Source organism: Phragmites australis, chromosome 13 (assembly GCF_958298935.1).
Source record: "Phragmites australis chromosome 13, lpPhrAust1.1, whole genome shotgun sequence".
Lineage (NCBI taxonomy): Eukaryota > Viridiplantae > Streptophyta > Magnoliopsida > Poales > Poaceae > Phragmites > Phragmites australis.
In genome coordinates this window covers 4,359,843-4,374,834 of record NC_084933.1, presented here as the reverse complement: position 1 = coordinate 4,374,834, position 14,992 = coordinate 4,359,843, and the positions used below count along the sequence as shown (strand labels likewise).

General features: G+C 40.3%; 1 protein-coding gene across 1 annotated transcript; it reads left to right on the top strand.

Moving 5' to 3' along the window:
* The first annotated feature begins 973 nt into the window (after positions 1-973).
* LOC133888860 (vacuolar protein sorting-associated protein 54, chloroplastic-like) lies at positions 974-14,033 on the top strand. Its single transcript, XM_062329234.1, has 19 exons — positions 974-1,859; positions 3,550-3,612; positions 3,817-3,896; positions 4,754-4,871; positions 5,876-5,950; positions 7,182-7,338; positions 7,442-7,530; positions 7,898-8,151; positions 8,357-8,528; positions 8,626-8,709; positions 9,156-9,505; positions 9,840-9,993; positions 10,361-10,442; positions 10,776-10,855; positions 10,987-11,148; positions 11,447-11,514; positions 11,984-12,064; positions 12,208-12,453; positions 13,620-14,033. Exons 1-18 carry the CDS (start codon positions 1,104-1,106, stop codon positions 12,344-12,346), a joined length of 2,964 nt encoding a protein of 987 aa, XP_062185218.1. The 5' UTR covers positions 974-1,103; the 3' UTR covers positions 12,347-12,453; positions 13,620-14,033.
* Positions 14,034-14,992: the final 959 nt, after the last annotated feature.

Sequence of the window (14,992 nt, the reverse complement as noted above, 5' to 3'; positions counted from 1 at the left end):
GGTAATTACTCGTAATTGCCACTCACTTACCCCTTCTACCATTCCTCTCCTGACGCCCCTCTCTCTCATTCACACCGTTCCTCTCCCGACGCCCCTCTCATCGCTATTATTTAATAAAAATAATACCATATATACGATTATTATTTAGATGCCAGATAAGTTCATACGATACATAGGTATAATAGTCATTAAACGCTCATGATAGAACAATCTCACTCAAAAAATTAGAGTTGCCAAACAGCTAGCTTTTCCAAACAACCGATTCACCGGACAGCAGTTTCTCAAAAAGAAAGCTTATAAAAAAGCTCCTTAGAAAAAAGTTCCTAAATAGGACCTTAATCTTTCAGATTCATGGATTTTACAATGATTTTTCACTAAATCAAACTCAAGCACTCAAACTTAGGGATTTTATGGCGGCACACCGCTCGATTGCACCAACAATTACCTTCCTTAATGACTGCTCCAATAAACATATGATGAGTTTAACCATTTTATATTCTAGAATTTTATTGCGTCTCTCATTAACTCAAAAGCCAACGATTGGAACTTTATGCCTTTTGAGTGCAAGATCTACTTGGAATCAGGTTTTTTTGGGGGGGAGGGGGAACCACTCAGCCACAAGGACCTTTACCTTCCTATATCATCATTTCAAGACTCTTATTAGTTTTGATACTTTTGATTAGATCGCAAAGGAATCCGATATGAGATTGGGTAGGAAGTAGGTAAAAGGGGCTAGAGAAGAATTACAGGTTTATCCTAGTCCACTCTTAGCAATTCTCTAAATTTTCTTGCTATTTTCTGTTGTAGTTAAAAGATTCAGAGATAGGGAACTGCATTATAATGTTTTTAGAAAGAAAAATAAAAAAATCAAATTTAAACATGTATCGATTAGTTTGACGAAAATTTGTAAAGCAAGAAGAGTCCGAGAGAAACGAAAGGAAGGAGGCAAACAATCTACTTCCCCTCCCTCTCTTCTCCCCTTCCTCTTGCCACCTGACCGCCAGATCTGACATCGCACTCGAGCTTGGCTTCGCTGCCGCGCCTCCCAGATCCCGATCTCTCCATGCCTCCGCCCTCTCTACGCTGACACTACCGCCGCCGCGATGGCGTCGCGCCCGCCCCTCCGCACCGTCTCCACCGCCTCCTACAACTCCTCCACCGACTCCCCCACCTCCGTTGGGCCCCCAGGCGGCGTCCCGCAGTCCATCACCGCGCTCCTCAACAACCCGCTCCCCTCCGCCGCCTGGCTGCCCTGGCCGCCCCCCACTGCCGCTCTCCCCGACGCGCCTCCCCCGCCGGCCCACCCCTGCGAGGTCACCCGCGCCGACTTCGCGCCCTACATCGCCGCCGTCTCCGACCCCTTCGCGCGCTTCGCCGATATCCGCCTCCACGCTAAAGCTGAGCTCGCCGCCTCCTCTTCCGAGGACGGCAGCGCTCCGGCCGCCTCCGGCCTCGCTGCCTGCCTCCGCGAGGTCCCCGCGCTCTTCTTCAAGGAGGACTTCGCGCTCGAGGACGGGCCCACCTTCAGCGCGGCCTGCCCGCTTCACGACGACGGGCTGCAGGAGCGCCTCGGCCAGCACCTCGACGTCGTCGAGGCGCACCTCGTGCGGGAAATCGCGCTGCGGTCGGACTCCTTCTACGAGGCGCAGGGCCGGCTGCGTGGGCTCGACGGGGAGATTGTCACGGCTGTTGGGAGGATCCGCGAGCTCAGGGAGGTAGTCCGGGTGCTCACGGGGGACCTTGTAGGAGCCGCCCGGCAGGTGCAGGAGCTCAATGTGATGAGGGGCAACCTTGTCGCACTGCAACAGAAGCTCACTGTTATCCTCTACGTCAGCCAGGCACTCGCTGCGCTCAAGCTGGTGAGTGCATTTACCAGACAACATGTGCCCGCGTTGCATTTTGCTTGTTGATCAGTAATGTATCTGTCTGAAATGGTTGGGATATATGGACCACGCTACATATGACCATTAAAATGTGAAATGACAAATGTAGCCTCACATGGAAGTACAATGTGATAATTTTTGAGTTGTTATATGAGAAAATTTTTGAGTTGTTATATGAGAAAAATGTAGAGATGAAATAAACTGTTATTGATGGACCATTACCCCCCCCCCCTTCCTCCCAAACGACCAAAGAAAAGAAAAGTGAAGTTCCATCCATCAGTAGGGATGGCAATGGGTCGGGTTCAGGGCGGGTGGAGCAAAAACCCGCCCATAATGAAACATGGAACACAAACAATAACCTGCACCCGATATGGCTAACGGGCAGAAATCTGCAGCTGTGCCCTCCGGGTTTTGGGTGCCCGTTGGGTTTGACATTGTCGCGTCACGTGTCGGTTTCGCGCTCTCCTCTTCGGCGGCTCAGCCGCCCTGTGTGTCCGCTTCGGAGTTGTCCTGCCATCGTCTGGTTGAACCCCAACCTCCCCAGCTCCCACCCCCTCCGCCACAACCACAAATCCGCTAACTTGGCGCGCGAAGGCGCCGGCTGTGGCGTTGGTCGGTGCCCGTGGCCGTCCACGGTGCCTCCCATTGCTGCTGCATTAATGTGTTACTGCTAGTGCAACAAAGGGCCCCAGTGCCTGGCCGCATACATGGTCACCACCTGGTGCATGTGCGGCTGTGCGCTGACATGTTGCGTCCATCGTTGGCCGTTAGCTGTCCTGCGTCAGGGGCGATAAGGTGAGGAGGCTGGCTGCGGCAGGGGCGAGTTGCTGAGGAGGGCAGAAGGTGAGGAGCCAAGCTGCCGAGGAGGGCAGGAGGCCGGAAGAGGGGAGCGTCAATTCGTGCAGATGGGGAGGTCGGCCTGGACAGATCCACAGGTGGCAGCGCCGAATGGACTGGGGGTGGTGGTGGACTAGAGATAGGGTTTCTTTTGTTGGGTTGGGCTATAAGGGATGAATATTTTGAGGCCTCTACATGATTTCAAGGGCCCGATGGGCACCCATGGGTGCATTCTAAATCCCGCTACTGACCCATACCTTCTCGGGTCCCCATCCAACTAGACCCATGGGCGCGAATTTGGACCTGGATCCGCACCCACCGAGCAAAGAACCCGCTGGGGGCCCGGACCCATGGGTCCAATTGCCATCCTTATACATAAGTTGTTGTTACTGAAAAGTTATGTTCGCTCTGTTTGGGGAAGTTGAGTAATATGCCTTGTAAGACATGATCTGGGTATTGCTCAGATTCTCAATGCGAAGTGGCCTAGAGTCAAGTCTGTCTGCATGGCCACCTAGAAACACTGTTTAAAATAGTAACCACACATGGCATTCCTGGCTCCATGGCACAAGTTGGTATTATTTCCTGGTAGTGAACTTCATTATCATCCATGTCAGCCAAAAAACCTGTACGTGAATATGAGATCTTATATATAATTTCTGAGTTGACTTCCTGGCATTCCTGGAATGAAGCTATTTAGACTTTGGCCGTAACAAAGAAAAATGGTTTTGTACTAAATATTTAATTCTTGCAACAAACCTATTTTTATTCTTTTATTTTATTATCCCCTTGTTCTATGCTTTCATTCGTTAATCTTGTGCTACATTTGCAGCTTGTCGTAGCAGCAGATTGTGCTGGTGCCCTTGATGTCATTGATGACTTGCAAAATTTGCTAGTAAGTTACCGATCTCTAAGTCTAGTATGGTCTGATACAGTGTACTGTTGATACATCAACAATGAGGTGTTGTAATGAATCAAATTTCTTAGTTTAATTGCCATACACCTACAAATACTTCATCTTTTACTGCAGCTACCTCAAACATGCAACACATGTAACTTATACTATGATGATCCATAAACATTTCATCTTGTCAATCAGGATACTGATGAACTTTCTGGGCTTTATTGCTTTCGAAATATTCGAGATCAGCTGGGAACATCACTAGATTCAGTGAACAGGTATTTTCTAATGAACTAATCATATATTCGGATACTCAACAGGATGCACACTTATAACACAAAGACTGCCTTTTAGATCGCATGAGTATTTGCATGAGTACTCTTGACATGGAAACATAGGCGTTTGTGTGCTTTGGGCCTTTAACATACATTGTGGATGACTGGATTCTGATTGAAAACTTGAGAAATAATCTCTAGCCGTGTAGATAAACTGACTGGTTTTAAAAAGGAACCAAGTAGTATCTGTGCTTTAAATACCATTTCGTTCCAATGTGAAAAATGGATCCCATCCTTTCTCAGTGTTGTGATTTATTTGAGGGAACTTCAATATGTTGGATCATTGACTAGGCTTAGCATTGTTAATATGTGCATCATGTCTACACTCTATAATACCGAGCCATATATAACTTGTTTCTTTTGAATAGATCAACCATTGATTTGGGTGCCTTATTGCATAGCAGTCGGATCTATCGAGGGAAAATGGGACTGCATTGCTTCTTAATTATCTAACAAATTGGTTATGTGTGAATGTATTCCAATTTTATTGCATTCCATTTAGGCCTTTTCTCAGCATAAAAGTTTTATTCTTTCAAGTACATCGATTAAACCAAGGATATAAAGCATTCTGGTTTGTATGCAGTGCAATGATTTGGGAGGTTACATTTCGCTGCAAGTGTAACATATGCCCACCTATTTCTGGAAAATAAACTGCACTATTCTTATCAATCTAGGACCATCTAAGATCTTGTTATTTTGAATTTCTCTCTATTTAGCCATTAGAATAGTGACATTCTTCACATATATCTTATATCTATCGGTAACTTGCTGTTTAACTTGATAATATTGATTTCTTGTAGCATTCTTTCAGCAGAATTTGTGCATGCTGCTGTTCCTGATGGAAAAGCTATAGATGCAATGATTTTATCAAATGTGAAAAGAAAGTCTTCCAGTCCACTGAGTGGGACAGAGCATGAGGTATGTGCATTTTAATCTTACAGTTCCATATAGCTCTTAGTTGGCCTATCAATGCCTGATTTTAGTGGAATGCAGATGCACTGCTATCTTGTATTTGCCACAAAATTTTCTAGTGATATGCATGGTGTATGCAGTCTGTTTGACACTTTTCCTGTATCCTCTAAGTTGTATGTTACTATGTTTGTGTATTGTGTCCAACAAAATTTTGGTTGAGAACACTCATGTTGGATTTAGTGATTTTGCAGAATAGAGTCTCCATTCATACTGTTTTAACATTTTTTTTTTCAAAACAGAGGATTCACATCGTAGCATCTTTTTTTTTTTTAACCCATTTCCTGTGAGCTTTATAAAAGAAGAAACTGGATGAAGCAAAATTGAATCAAGGGAAGGAACAAAGTGACCAATTTAGGGACTCTTCGTATTGAGACTAAATTCTTTTCATTTCTTTTCTTGCTCATTTGTAGTTCTCTTGGAATTAATGGCCAAACTTTTGTCTTTGAAATGTGTCCAGTGGAAACAAATAAACTTTATGCGGTGTTACACGATTTAGTAAATTTCATTACTACACCATTTATCATATCCTATAACTTCCATGGATATTTACAAGTACTTGTGATGCTTTCCGAACTTGCAATGAACTACTCTTGAGTAGCTGAAATAGTTATTTTTTTTTAACAAGAATGGTCTGAAATGCTTCACCACATAACTCGAAATGTTTGGCAGGGCTCCAGCTCCCAGCTCCACTTTAGATCTGGGGTTTGTATGTTAAAATAAAGTGGTTTAAGCCTCCATTAGACCATTTCTAGTCTAAAATGAAAAAAATTAGCTCACCCAAACTCCCCTAGTGTACCCCCAGTTCCGGCTCCTTGAATTTGTGGAGCTAGGGATACCCTGCCAAACAGACCCTTAGATTATTGCTTCGCTTTTAAACTGCTACATTATGTAAGTTACAGATTTTCAGCACCTTTTGTTCTCTTCTTTCAATGTTCACAATCTTACTGCAGGTAAACATAGATGAGGAGGAAAGTTTTATTCTCAGAGATCGACTCCTCCCCCTCATTATTTGTCTGCTGAGAACGGTTAGTTCTGTCATTATCTTACACTAATTAACCTTATGTTACCCGCTTGTATAGGGTGCAGTTGCAAATGAGTCCTTGTTTAACATTTTATGCAACTTCTTCAAACTTCGCACTAGGCATATCTTTGCTGCTGCTTTTGAATTACTCTGTTTACAGAATGCCTTTTCCGTTGTATATGGCAAACTATCAGATCTGTTTCCTGGATTTTCTTTTTCTTTTTGGGAAGTCACACTGAGATTTGGTTTCCTGTTTGGATCACTCCCATAGTCTGCCGCACCTTTTTGTGGCACACCACTATTGCGGCAGACAAAACGTTCGCCGTAAATGTGGCAAATTTTGCACGTAAACGAGTCACTGACAGCTTGGGCCCAATTAAGGAAAAGGTTTAGCATGCCAGATGTGTGGTAGCAAATCAAACACTCTGCACAACTGGTCAGACCTGTCAACATAAAGTTTGGCAAACTGTGGCGATGAGCCAAACATGCCCATCTTGGAATATGTTATTTGTAACTTGCAAGAGACTAAGTCCTCCCAAACAGGGCATATATACATAATATATCCTCAAAGTTTATTTGGGCAGAAAGGGAAGTTCACTTTTTGAATGTTTAAGGTCTCCTTTGTGTCAACGTTCTAACTAACAAAAAGTGGTTAGCAAGTGGCTTCCCCACCTTGTAGCGCTGTTGTATTATACATCCTTAAATGTGGTTTAATGGTTTGGAAAAAAGAAAAATATTGATAAGGCAATATGAATTATAGAGAATCAGATAGCTGAATGATTTGAGTACCAAATGTACCATATATTGTTTCATATGAGGACATATTGCTAGAAGTTTGTCAGTCGTGACATGTTTGGACTTCAAAGGTGAGAGGAGTTTCTCCTATAATACAATGACTCGCAGTTTTTGTGCGCGTTCGTGGAAAAAAAGGATGAAAGGAGTCTTCTTGGAAGCCACATGGAAGAACATTTTTTTTGTCTGGTCGCTATAAAGGCTATAGAGCATTTCAAGGTGTGCTAAATTGGTTTGCGAAACCTTGAATGTGACTTCTGTGCTTGTATCTCAAGGTAGACCTCATCAAGGTTGCTTTTTAGAACAGCGCTTTAAGTGCATACAATTAAGTATTGGGACATCATGTTTACTTGTTTCTAGATACTATATACATTTGTATACTCAATGAGTGAATAGACAATATTTATGTGGAAACCAAATGATATGGTTCATTTTTTTTCCAGGACAAACTTCCTGCAGTTCTTAGAATTTACCGGGATACACTTATTACTGTTATGAAAGCTTCAATCAAAGCCACAGTAGCAGACTTGCTTCCAGTTTTAACTGCCAGACCAATAGATTCTGATTCAGTAACTAGGGACAGAGCTGCTGATTCTGATGGTCTTTTTTTCCACCCTTTCAACATTTCTGTTCTTAGTTTTCTATTTCTTATGTTAAATTTCCCATATCCTTTTAACTTAAACATATAACTGCTGAACTGCAGCTGGAGGCCAGTCCTTAGCAAACAAATTGCGAAGTCTGTCATCTGAAGGGTTTGTTCAACTGTTGTCGGCCATTTTTAGGATAGTACAGGTAAAGTAATAATTGTTAGTAAGAATTCCACATTTTTCTTTGTAGAATGAAGATCCTGGGTAAAGTTTAATTTTAATAGTTGTCTCTTCTTGTGGTCAGTGCTCAAGTCTGGATTGATCAGCCTTACCACGTTTTAGCTATTATCCTGGCTTACTTGGTTTCTTAGAACAATCTTTCTATTTGTCACTATATCCTATGTCCTAATTGTTTTCTTTGCATTTATAACATGCACCAACTGTTTAAGGCAATTATACCTTACATGAAATGGGGCATATCCAGTGCAAAACTCCCTACTAGGTTCTATTATACATTTGTAAAAAAATAAAACCAAAGAAATCATGGGACCAACATTCTTTCATAATTTCAGGTACATTTAGTGCAAGCAGCTGAAGTGAAAAGAATAGTTGAGTGGATCATGGGAAACCTTGATGGGACCTTAATTGTTGATGTTAGTAATCCTGTGGTACAGCATGGTGGCTCAATTTCTGATGTTTCCCAAGACAATGAAAATGGTGTTTCTTCACGGGTCTCTAATACTCTTTCACGGAGTACTTCCAAGATCCCATTCATCCAAGGAAAAGCAAATGATTTGTCCATTATTAATTCAATAAAGAATGTCCGGTAAGTTAAGCTGTAAGTGTCCTGTATTGTCTATTCCATACAGAATTGCAATCTAAGTTTATTGCTGGTGTCTTGTTACTGCTGTAAGTCAGTTCTTGTAACAGATTAACACATCGAATCACTCTCTAGCTTTTGTGCATTGTATATCTGAACTATTTATATTGGATCATACAAAATGGTGCATCACCGTTTGCATTTGGTGCAGGGCTGATGTCTTGAGAGAAAATGCTGAAGCAGTTTTTGCTGCATGTGATGCTGCCCATGGACGATGGGCTAAACTCCTAGGTGTGCGTGCTGCTCTACATCCCAAGTTAAGGCTTCAGGAATTCTTGATGATCTATAATATAACAGAAGAATTTATAGGTGCTACTGAAAAGGTTATTTGTTTTCCTGTCTGAAAAACATACACAAATTCATTCATATTAATTGCATAGAAGCAAGTTATGATGTTATCTTAGCCTCTTATTCTTGTAGATTGGAGGAAGGTTGGTATACAATATTCGTGGAATCCTACAGCAACAATCAAAGCAATTTGTCGACTATCAACATAGCGTTCGGGTCAGTATTACCATATTGCAATTTGATTATAGAAGTTAAAATTCTATTCTTCGAATTTCATCAATTTGAACTATTGATGGTTATTATGTCTGAGACTTGAATTAACACTCTTTTGGAAGGAATATAAACCCTCAACTTTCTCCCTCAATTATAGCTGATTGGCTGTCCATCAAATTGAAAACAGCGCAAACATGCAATTCTTTTATGGCACTCCTATGTAAGCAAAAATTAATTTTGCTATCAAATACTTTTGAGAGTAAAATAGTGTTGGAGTCAAAGATACCAAGGGTTAACGAAGTGCATCATCTCTAGCCGTTAAAATTGTGTGAATCATGAATTGTCTAAAAAGTACTATAGCTATGACTGGCTAAATTGAATTGTCTAAAAAGTAAGATAGTTCTGCAATTTTGTTTCTGTAAACAAAAACTTTTATTGTCCTTTTGAAGATGACAAAAATCAAGGCAGTTCTTGACCAAGAGACGTGGGTTGTTGTTGATGTTCCTGAAGAGTTTCAAGCAATTGTTCTTTCACTTTCGTCCACTTATTCTTCTGTTAATGGCATGGAGATGCCTAGCACTGATGATAACTCAAAGTTCAGTGATGATGGGCCTACAAGTCAGGAACCGACATATTCAGCTGAAAATAATGCTGATAATGCCAAAGTAACATCTGCAATTGTCCATGAAAGCAATGTCGAATCCACTTCACCCCAGACTGAAAGTAATGTTGATGGAAATCCTAGGTCAACCTTGCAAACTATTGTACATGGAGGTGTTGGCTATCATATGGTAAACTGGTTAGTCATCTGTATTTACCTTTTGACATTTCAAGATTCAGTCTGTACTTATGAACGTTGTACTTCTGAAATGAAAAAAAAATCGTATATAAATTTCCTTTTTTGCTATTCAAAATTTATATAATGTGTTAAGTCACCGACGATGTACTAATTCAATTTAAAATGGGTACTATATCATATAATTGTACATTTTTGTTTTTTTGTTTCGCTTCTTATATCTTGTGTTTCTATTTGTATTCTTATGAGATGTATCTTTAACATAAAGCATATTTTCTCTTTTATGACCTGCCGCCTCTCTCTCTTCCTCTCCCTAACAGTACTTTATTGGCTGCAGTGGTTTGATATTGTTGAAGATGTTATCAGAATATGTTGACATCAGTAAATGTTTGCCATCATTATCTTTTGAGGTAGTCCAACGTGTTGTGGAAATATTGAAGCTTTTTAACACTAGGACTTGCCAACTTGTTCTTGGTGCAGGGGCCATGCAGGTACTGTAGTATGCCATTTCAGTTATTAATAATGCCTCCTCTCTGTTTCATTTACTACAGTATCTCAATGTTTACCATGTTTTTTCACTTGATGTGAGTAATGTTTGTCTGCATTTTCAAACAATCACATGCGTCACTGCATCACTGCATGGGACAAAACAGGTTGTAAATTGGTAGTTCATATATCGATACAATATTTTAATGAAATGTTTATTGTTTTGTTAGAACAGTCATACTTCAGTGCATGTAGTGTAATGCCTAAGGACTTGATCAATCTTGAGCTTATTTGATGTATCCGCTCAGTTTTTTTTTTAATCTTGCCATGCTTTTGATAAGTTGACATATTTTTGTCTGCTTTGCTTTGCAGGTGTCTGGTCTTAAATCAATTACATCTAAGCATTTAGCATTGGCAAGTCAAATTATTAGTTTTATATATTCTCTAATTCCAGGTAAATGTTTTTTTAAATCCTCTGCAAGTTATCTTTCTTTATTGTGTACAATCTTATTTTTTTTAGGATCGTCCTTTGATTTTAACAAAAACATTAATGATAAATTATTCCCTGGGCCCATATGAAATGACATTGCACAACTAACTTAACCTCTTTCATATCATTAAAGCAGGGATAGAGAGTGGAAACGTTGTAATACTTACTAACTACACTCTTGTCATGTAAAAGTATTTTTAAACGCTGAGTCCTGAGTGATGGGACATATATTATGAAACGGAGGGAGTGTATGGTATTTGGCTTTCCAATGTTTTAACTTTTTCCTTGAAACTGCAGATATCAGGCGAGTACTTTTCCTGAAAATAACTGAAGCACGCAAACATCTGTTGATGTCTGAACTGGATAGAGTCACTCAGGTGCGATTCTTATTTATGTATTGACAATTCATGAGTTAAGGACTTAAGGCGACTCATGAGTCCTGAGTGCTACCATCTTTTACTTGTCCTTGCATTAATGCCATTTCTTACAAGTTTTTAAGAACTAACAGGATTACAAGATTCATCGAGATGAAATTCACAGCAAGCTTGTCCAGATAATGAAAGAGAGATTGCTAGCAAATCTCAGAAAACTACCTCAAATTGTGGAAGGTTGGAATGGACCAGAGGATAATGATTTGCAGACAAGTCAATTTGCTAAAGCTGTTACAAAGGTATTACAGTTTAGTCGACTATCAATGGAAATTATCTTTTTATTATTTTGTTGCAAATTTCCATCTACATTTATACAAAGTTATGAAAAGCCCAAATGCATATATGTATTGTTTTATGATGAGTATAGGTTCATTTGTTGCTTAAGTACAAAAATTGCAGTCTATGATCTTGTTACTAAGATCATTATTATCGTCATTTATCCCTCAGAACTCAAGCAAGGGATATGTTTTCACTGGTTCAGTTGTTTACTTTCTTGAGTTAATTTTTATTTAGATTCTGAATGCAAATATTTTGCAGGAAGTAACTTATTTGCATCGTATCCTTTCCCAAACATTGCTTGAGGTTGATGTGCAAACAATATTCAGGTAAAAGTTTTTCACTTCTGACCATTCCTTTCCTTTAGCACGTTTGACAAACTATGCTATCTCTAGGATCATCACGCGATATATTCCTTCTATTTGAGAATTATGGTATTCTTGGCAATTCAAGAATGCCATGCCTTGCATGTATTTACTTAACTTCCTTATGATATGTAGAACATCTCATAGAAACACTGAAACCTACAATGATTAAATGTCACGTTTCTTAAAATTGAGAAAGCAATTTGTAAGATATTATTTTTTCCACTTCTCGTCTCTCCATCTTCCCCAAGTTTGTTGCTAGTAAAACCAGTATTTGTATGCTCGGCTTTATGTATACTGTGTAGTAATCACTTGGCTGGAAATTGATATTCACAACAGGTTTGCCTTGGTACTTTTTCATTATTTATGCAATGGATTATTATTAATTGTTGTTTCCAGGCTGCTGATTTATTTTTACTCTTGTGCAATCCAGGCAAGTTGTTCAAATATTCCATTCACATATTACAGAAGCATTTTCAAAGTTGGAAGTCAGTACTCCTCAGGCAAAGAACAGGTATGTTGCCTAATTTGTGTCATTCCTTCTCACAGAGGGAAAAAAAGGACTCAATTACATTCTCATTTTCAACCATTAGTGTTCACTACATATCTGTTTTTTTTTATAAAAAAATGTGTTGTTCAATGATTGATGCCACACAGATTATGCCGAGATGTTCAGCTCATTCTCGCATGTATCCGGAAGTTGCCTACTGATAACTTCAGTGCGGAAACTATTCCAAATTATGGTCTTCTTGATGAATTCTTGGCTGAGAATTTTGGGACGGCTGTTGGTGAATGACTGTACATTAGGAACTGACTCATGTCTGCAAATGTTCAATGGTGGAAAATATGGCATGTGGGAAGTGCTTCACAACATTGCTATTTTTGGCATAAAATTCTGTGCAGGTACTGCTTTGGCTATTCCTTCTTATTGTTGCCCTTTTTTCATAGGTTTCGCTTTTGTCATTGATGTCAATATCTGCATTTGTGCATTTTTTTTTGTGTGATTTAAAAACTAGGAACTTGGCTTGTCCTCTGTGTGTTGGCAGCAATAGCCAACTAATCCCTGGCCGTAACTGGGGTTAAAAACTGGCCAAAGTGTGCATTTCGCTGTTACAACAAGCGAGCAATTTATTGTGCACTACTTGATATATCAATGGGTTTAAATCAGTCCAAGTGCACGTTCAGGTTTGGATATTTTGGAAATGGATCGATGTGTAGGTTTTGGAAAAATGTGGCACTAGATCAGCTATTATTAGTTAGCTGGTACTTGTTATGAGTTGATGTCCATATAGGAAAGCGGATGGTAACGCATGGTAGGATGGACATGGAACACTATTGTAGTGGTTGAGTAGCAATACAAAAACACTGGTGTTGGTGGTCTACACTGGTATTGGCGGTCCAGGCAGCTGTTCGTAAGTCGGAGCTAGTAAGTTATTAATGGGTAGTAAAACCACATGGAACTTTACGACATGGGAGTGGGACTACTGGTGGTATTTCTATTGATCGTCTAAACACCACAGGTTTTGAAATATCTGATTATGGGCATCTTGTCTATAAGTTACCTACTCGTTGGACTATCAGGATGGCTTATTGTCTTGCAGATAGTTGTCCATTTGCTATTCTGAAGAAATGTCTCAGTAAACATACCAATGTTGTGCATCTTGTTTTCTTTAAGATATGACTGAAAAGCAGGGGAATGCGAACGCCATGATCAAAGTAGTGTCGAGCTTGTTCCAAACATCCAAGTTCATTTTATTATGTTCCGTGTTCGAAGCTTACGTTGAAATTATTTGTAGATATAATGATTCTGATCCATTACAGCTACTTGTCTTCAGAACACTGTTTCAAAAATCGGCTGCCTAGGCATTAGGCGCCAGCCACCCGCCTAGCGCCTAATTGCCACCTAGCACTTCTAATCACTGCCTAGGTGCTAGGTTCCACCCTGTCGCCTGACTAGCACCTGTACATTTTTAGAACACTGCTTCAGAATGAAACAAAATTCAGAACTTGAGAAATTCTGCAATCAGGTAGAGTGGGTCTCTAACATGGAAACATTAATAACCATGCAGGTATTGCTGTGCGGGATAGTGAAAAAAACAGCCTAGCTCCAACGCTGACATTAAAGTGACATGCTGATGCCTCGCACTTCCCAAGACGAAATTTTTGCGCCATACATTTTTTTTTGCTTGTTTCAATAGTGTTTTGATCCCCTTTTGGGAAGCTGACATCTGTTAGATTCTGGTATAGAGGGAACCTGAGTTTTTGGCAGCACGACTTATTCTTTGCATGGTCCTTCATGCTGTTAGGTCCAGTGTATCGAATACGCTGTCGAGATGACAGCCTGTGTATTCCGTTCCTGTAAGGTTTGTAATTATTCTTTCTCAGTGCGAAAATATGCAATTGTTATATTTTAGTATAGGCAAAGCTTCAAGCTGTGCATTGATATATACAGGAATTATATCCAAATTCGCATTCAACTGTAATGTGTGGCTCATCAACATAATCTGGAGGTGTATTGAACTAAGCGCCTGTTTGTTTCAATTAGAAAAGTAGCTTAGATTATGGATTGTTACAATCTGAATTGTAAAAAGCTGGTAGTTGTTTGACAACTTGGATTTTGGGTAGGTGGATTGTTTCTTTTGAATGTCAATAGTTTGTAATGTCTTTGGCTATTTTGGGTAGTGGGAGTGGCAGAGCAGGTAAATTCATAAGAAGTTTAATGGGTATTTTGGTCTTTTGGACTCTACAATCAGGTGTGAAATGGATTGCTAGATTGTGACAATATGTAATCCAGATTGTTACAATCTATAGCAAGAAGCTGTTTGTTTTAGCTAGAAATTGTAAAAGCTACCATTCATAATCTCTAACTGAAACAAATAGGGTTGCTGAAATCCTCACGGCTGTATAAATAATTAGGTGACAACTCCATTGGCACCAGAAGACGTGGAAAGATGCTATTAGTTGCATTTTATATCTAGGTTGACTGCAACAGAAATGGTTGTGGAATGTTATCCAGATATGGGAGCTCGCTCGCTTGAGCTAGCGACCTGCCATCACCGGAGGATGAAGGTGATGTTAAGGTTCGGGGTGGGTTTCCTCACCCCAAGCTAGACGGGATGGATGCTGGTCCGGTGGCAGTGGTGGGCAGGGGAGAGCTGTAGATGAGGCGTTGCGAGGGGTAGGGGCGGCAATGGAGGGGTCTGCCGGCTGCTGGAAGATGAGATGGGTGGGGACGGGGGAGGAAGAAGATATGAGATGGTAAGTTAAAAGGTCAAACTGCATAGCCACTTGTGTCACACCCCTTCAAAGGTGCTGCTGCTCTTTGAAGATGCATTGATCTCATGATACATGCCCCAAAGTTAATTATACCGTATTTGTATTTATATCGTTAGGCATTTGGCTTAACAGATACATCAAGCTGTAACACTTCTAAGCCAGTGTC

Bases quoted from the DNA above. Each gene is read 5' to 3' on its own strand.
- LOC133888860 (XM_062329234.1), top strand. From the start codon at position 1,104: ATGGCGTCGCGCCCGCCCCTCCGCACCGTCTCCACCGCCTCCTACAAC. The intron at 3,613-3,816 runs GTAAGTTACCGA...CTTGTCAATCAG, and splicing joins ATGACTTGCAAAATTTGCTA to GATACTGATGAACTTTCTGG. The intron at 7,339-7,441 runs GTCTTTTTTTCC...GCTGAACTGCAG, and splicing joins CAGAGCTGCTGATTCTGATG to CTGGAGGCCAGTCCTTAGCA.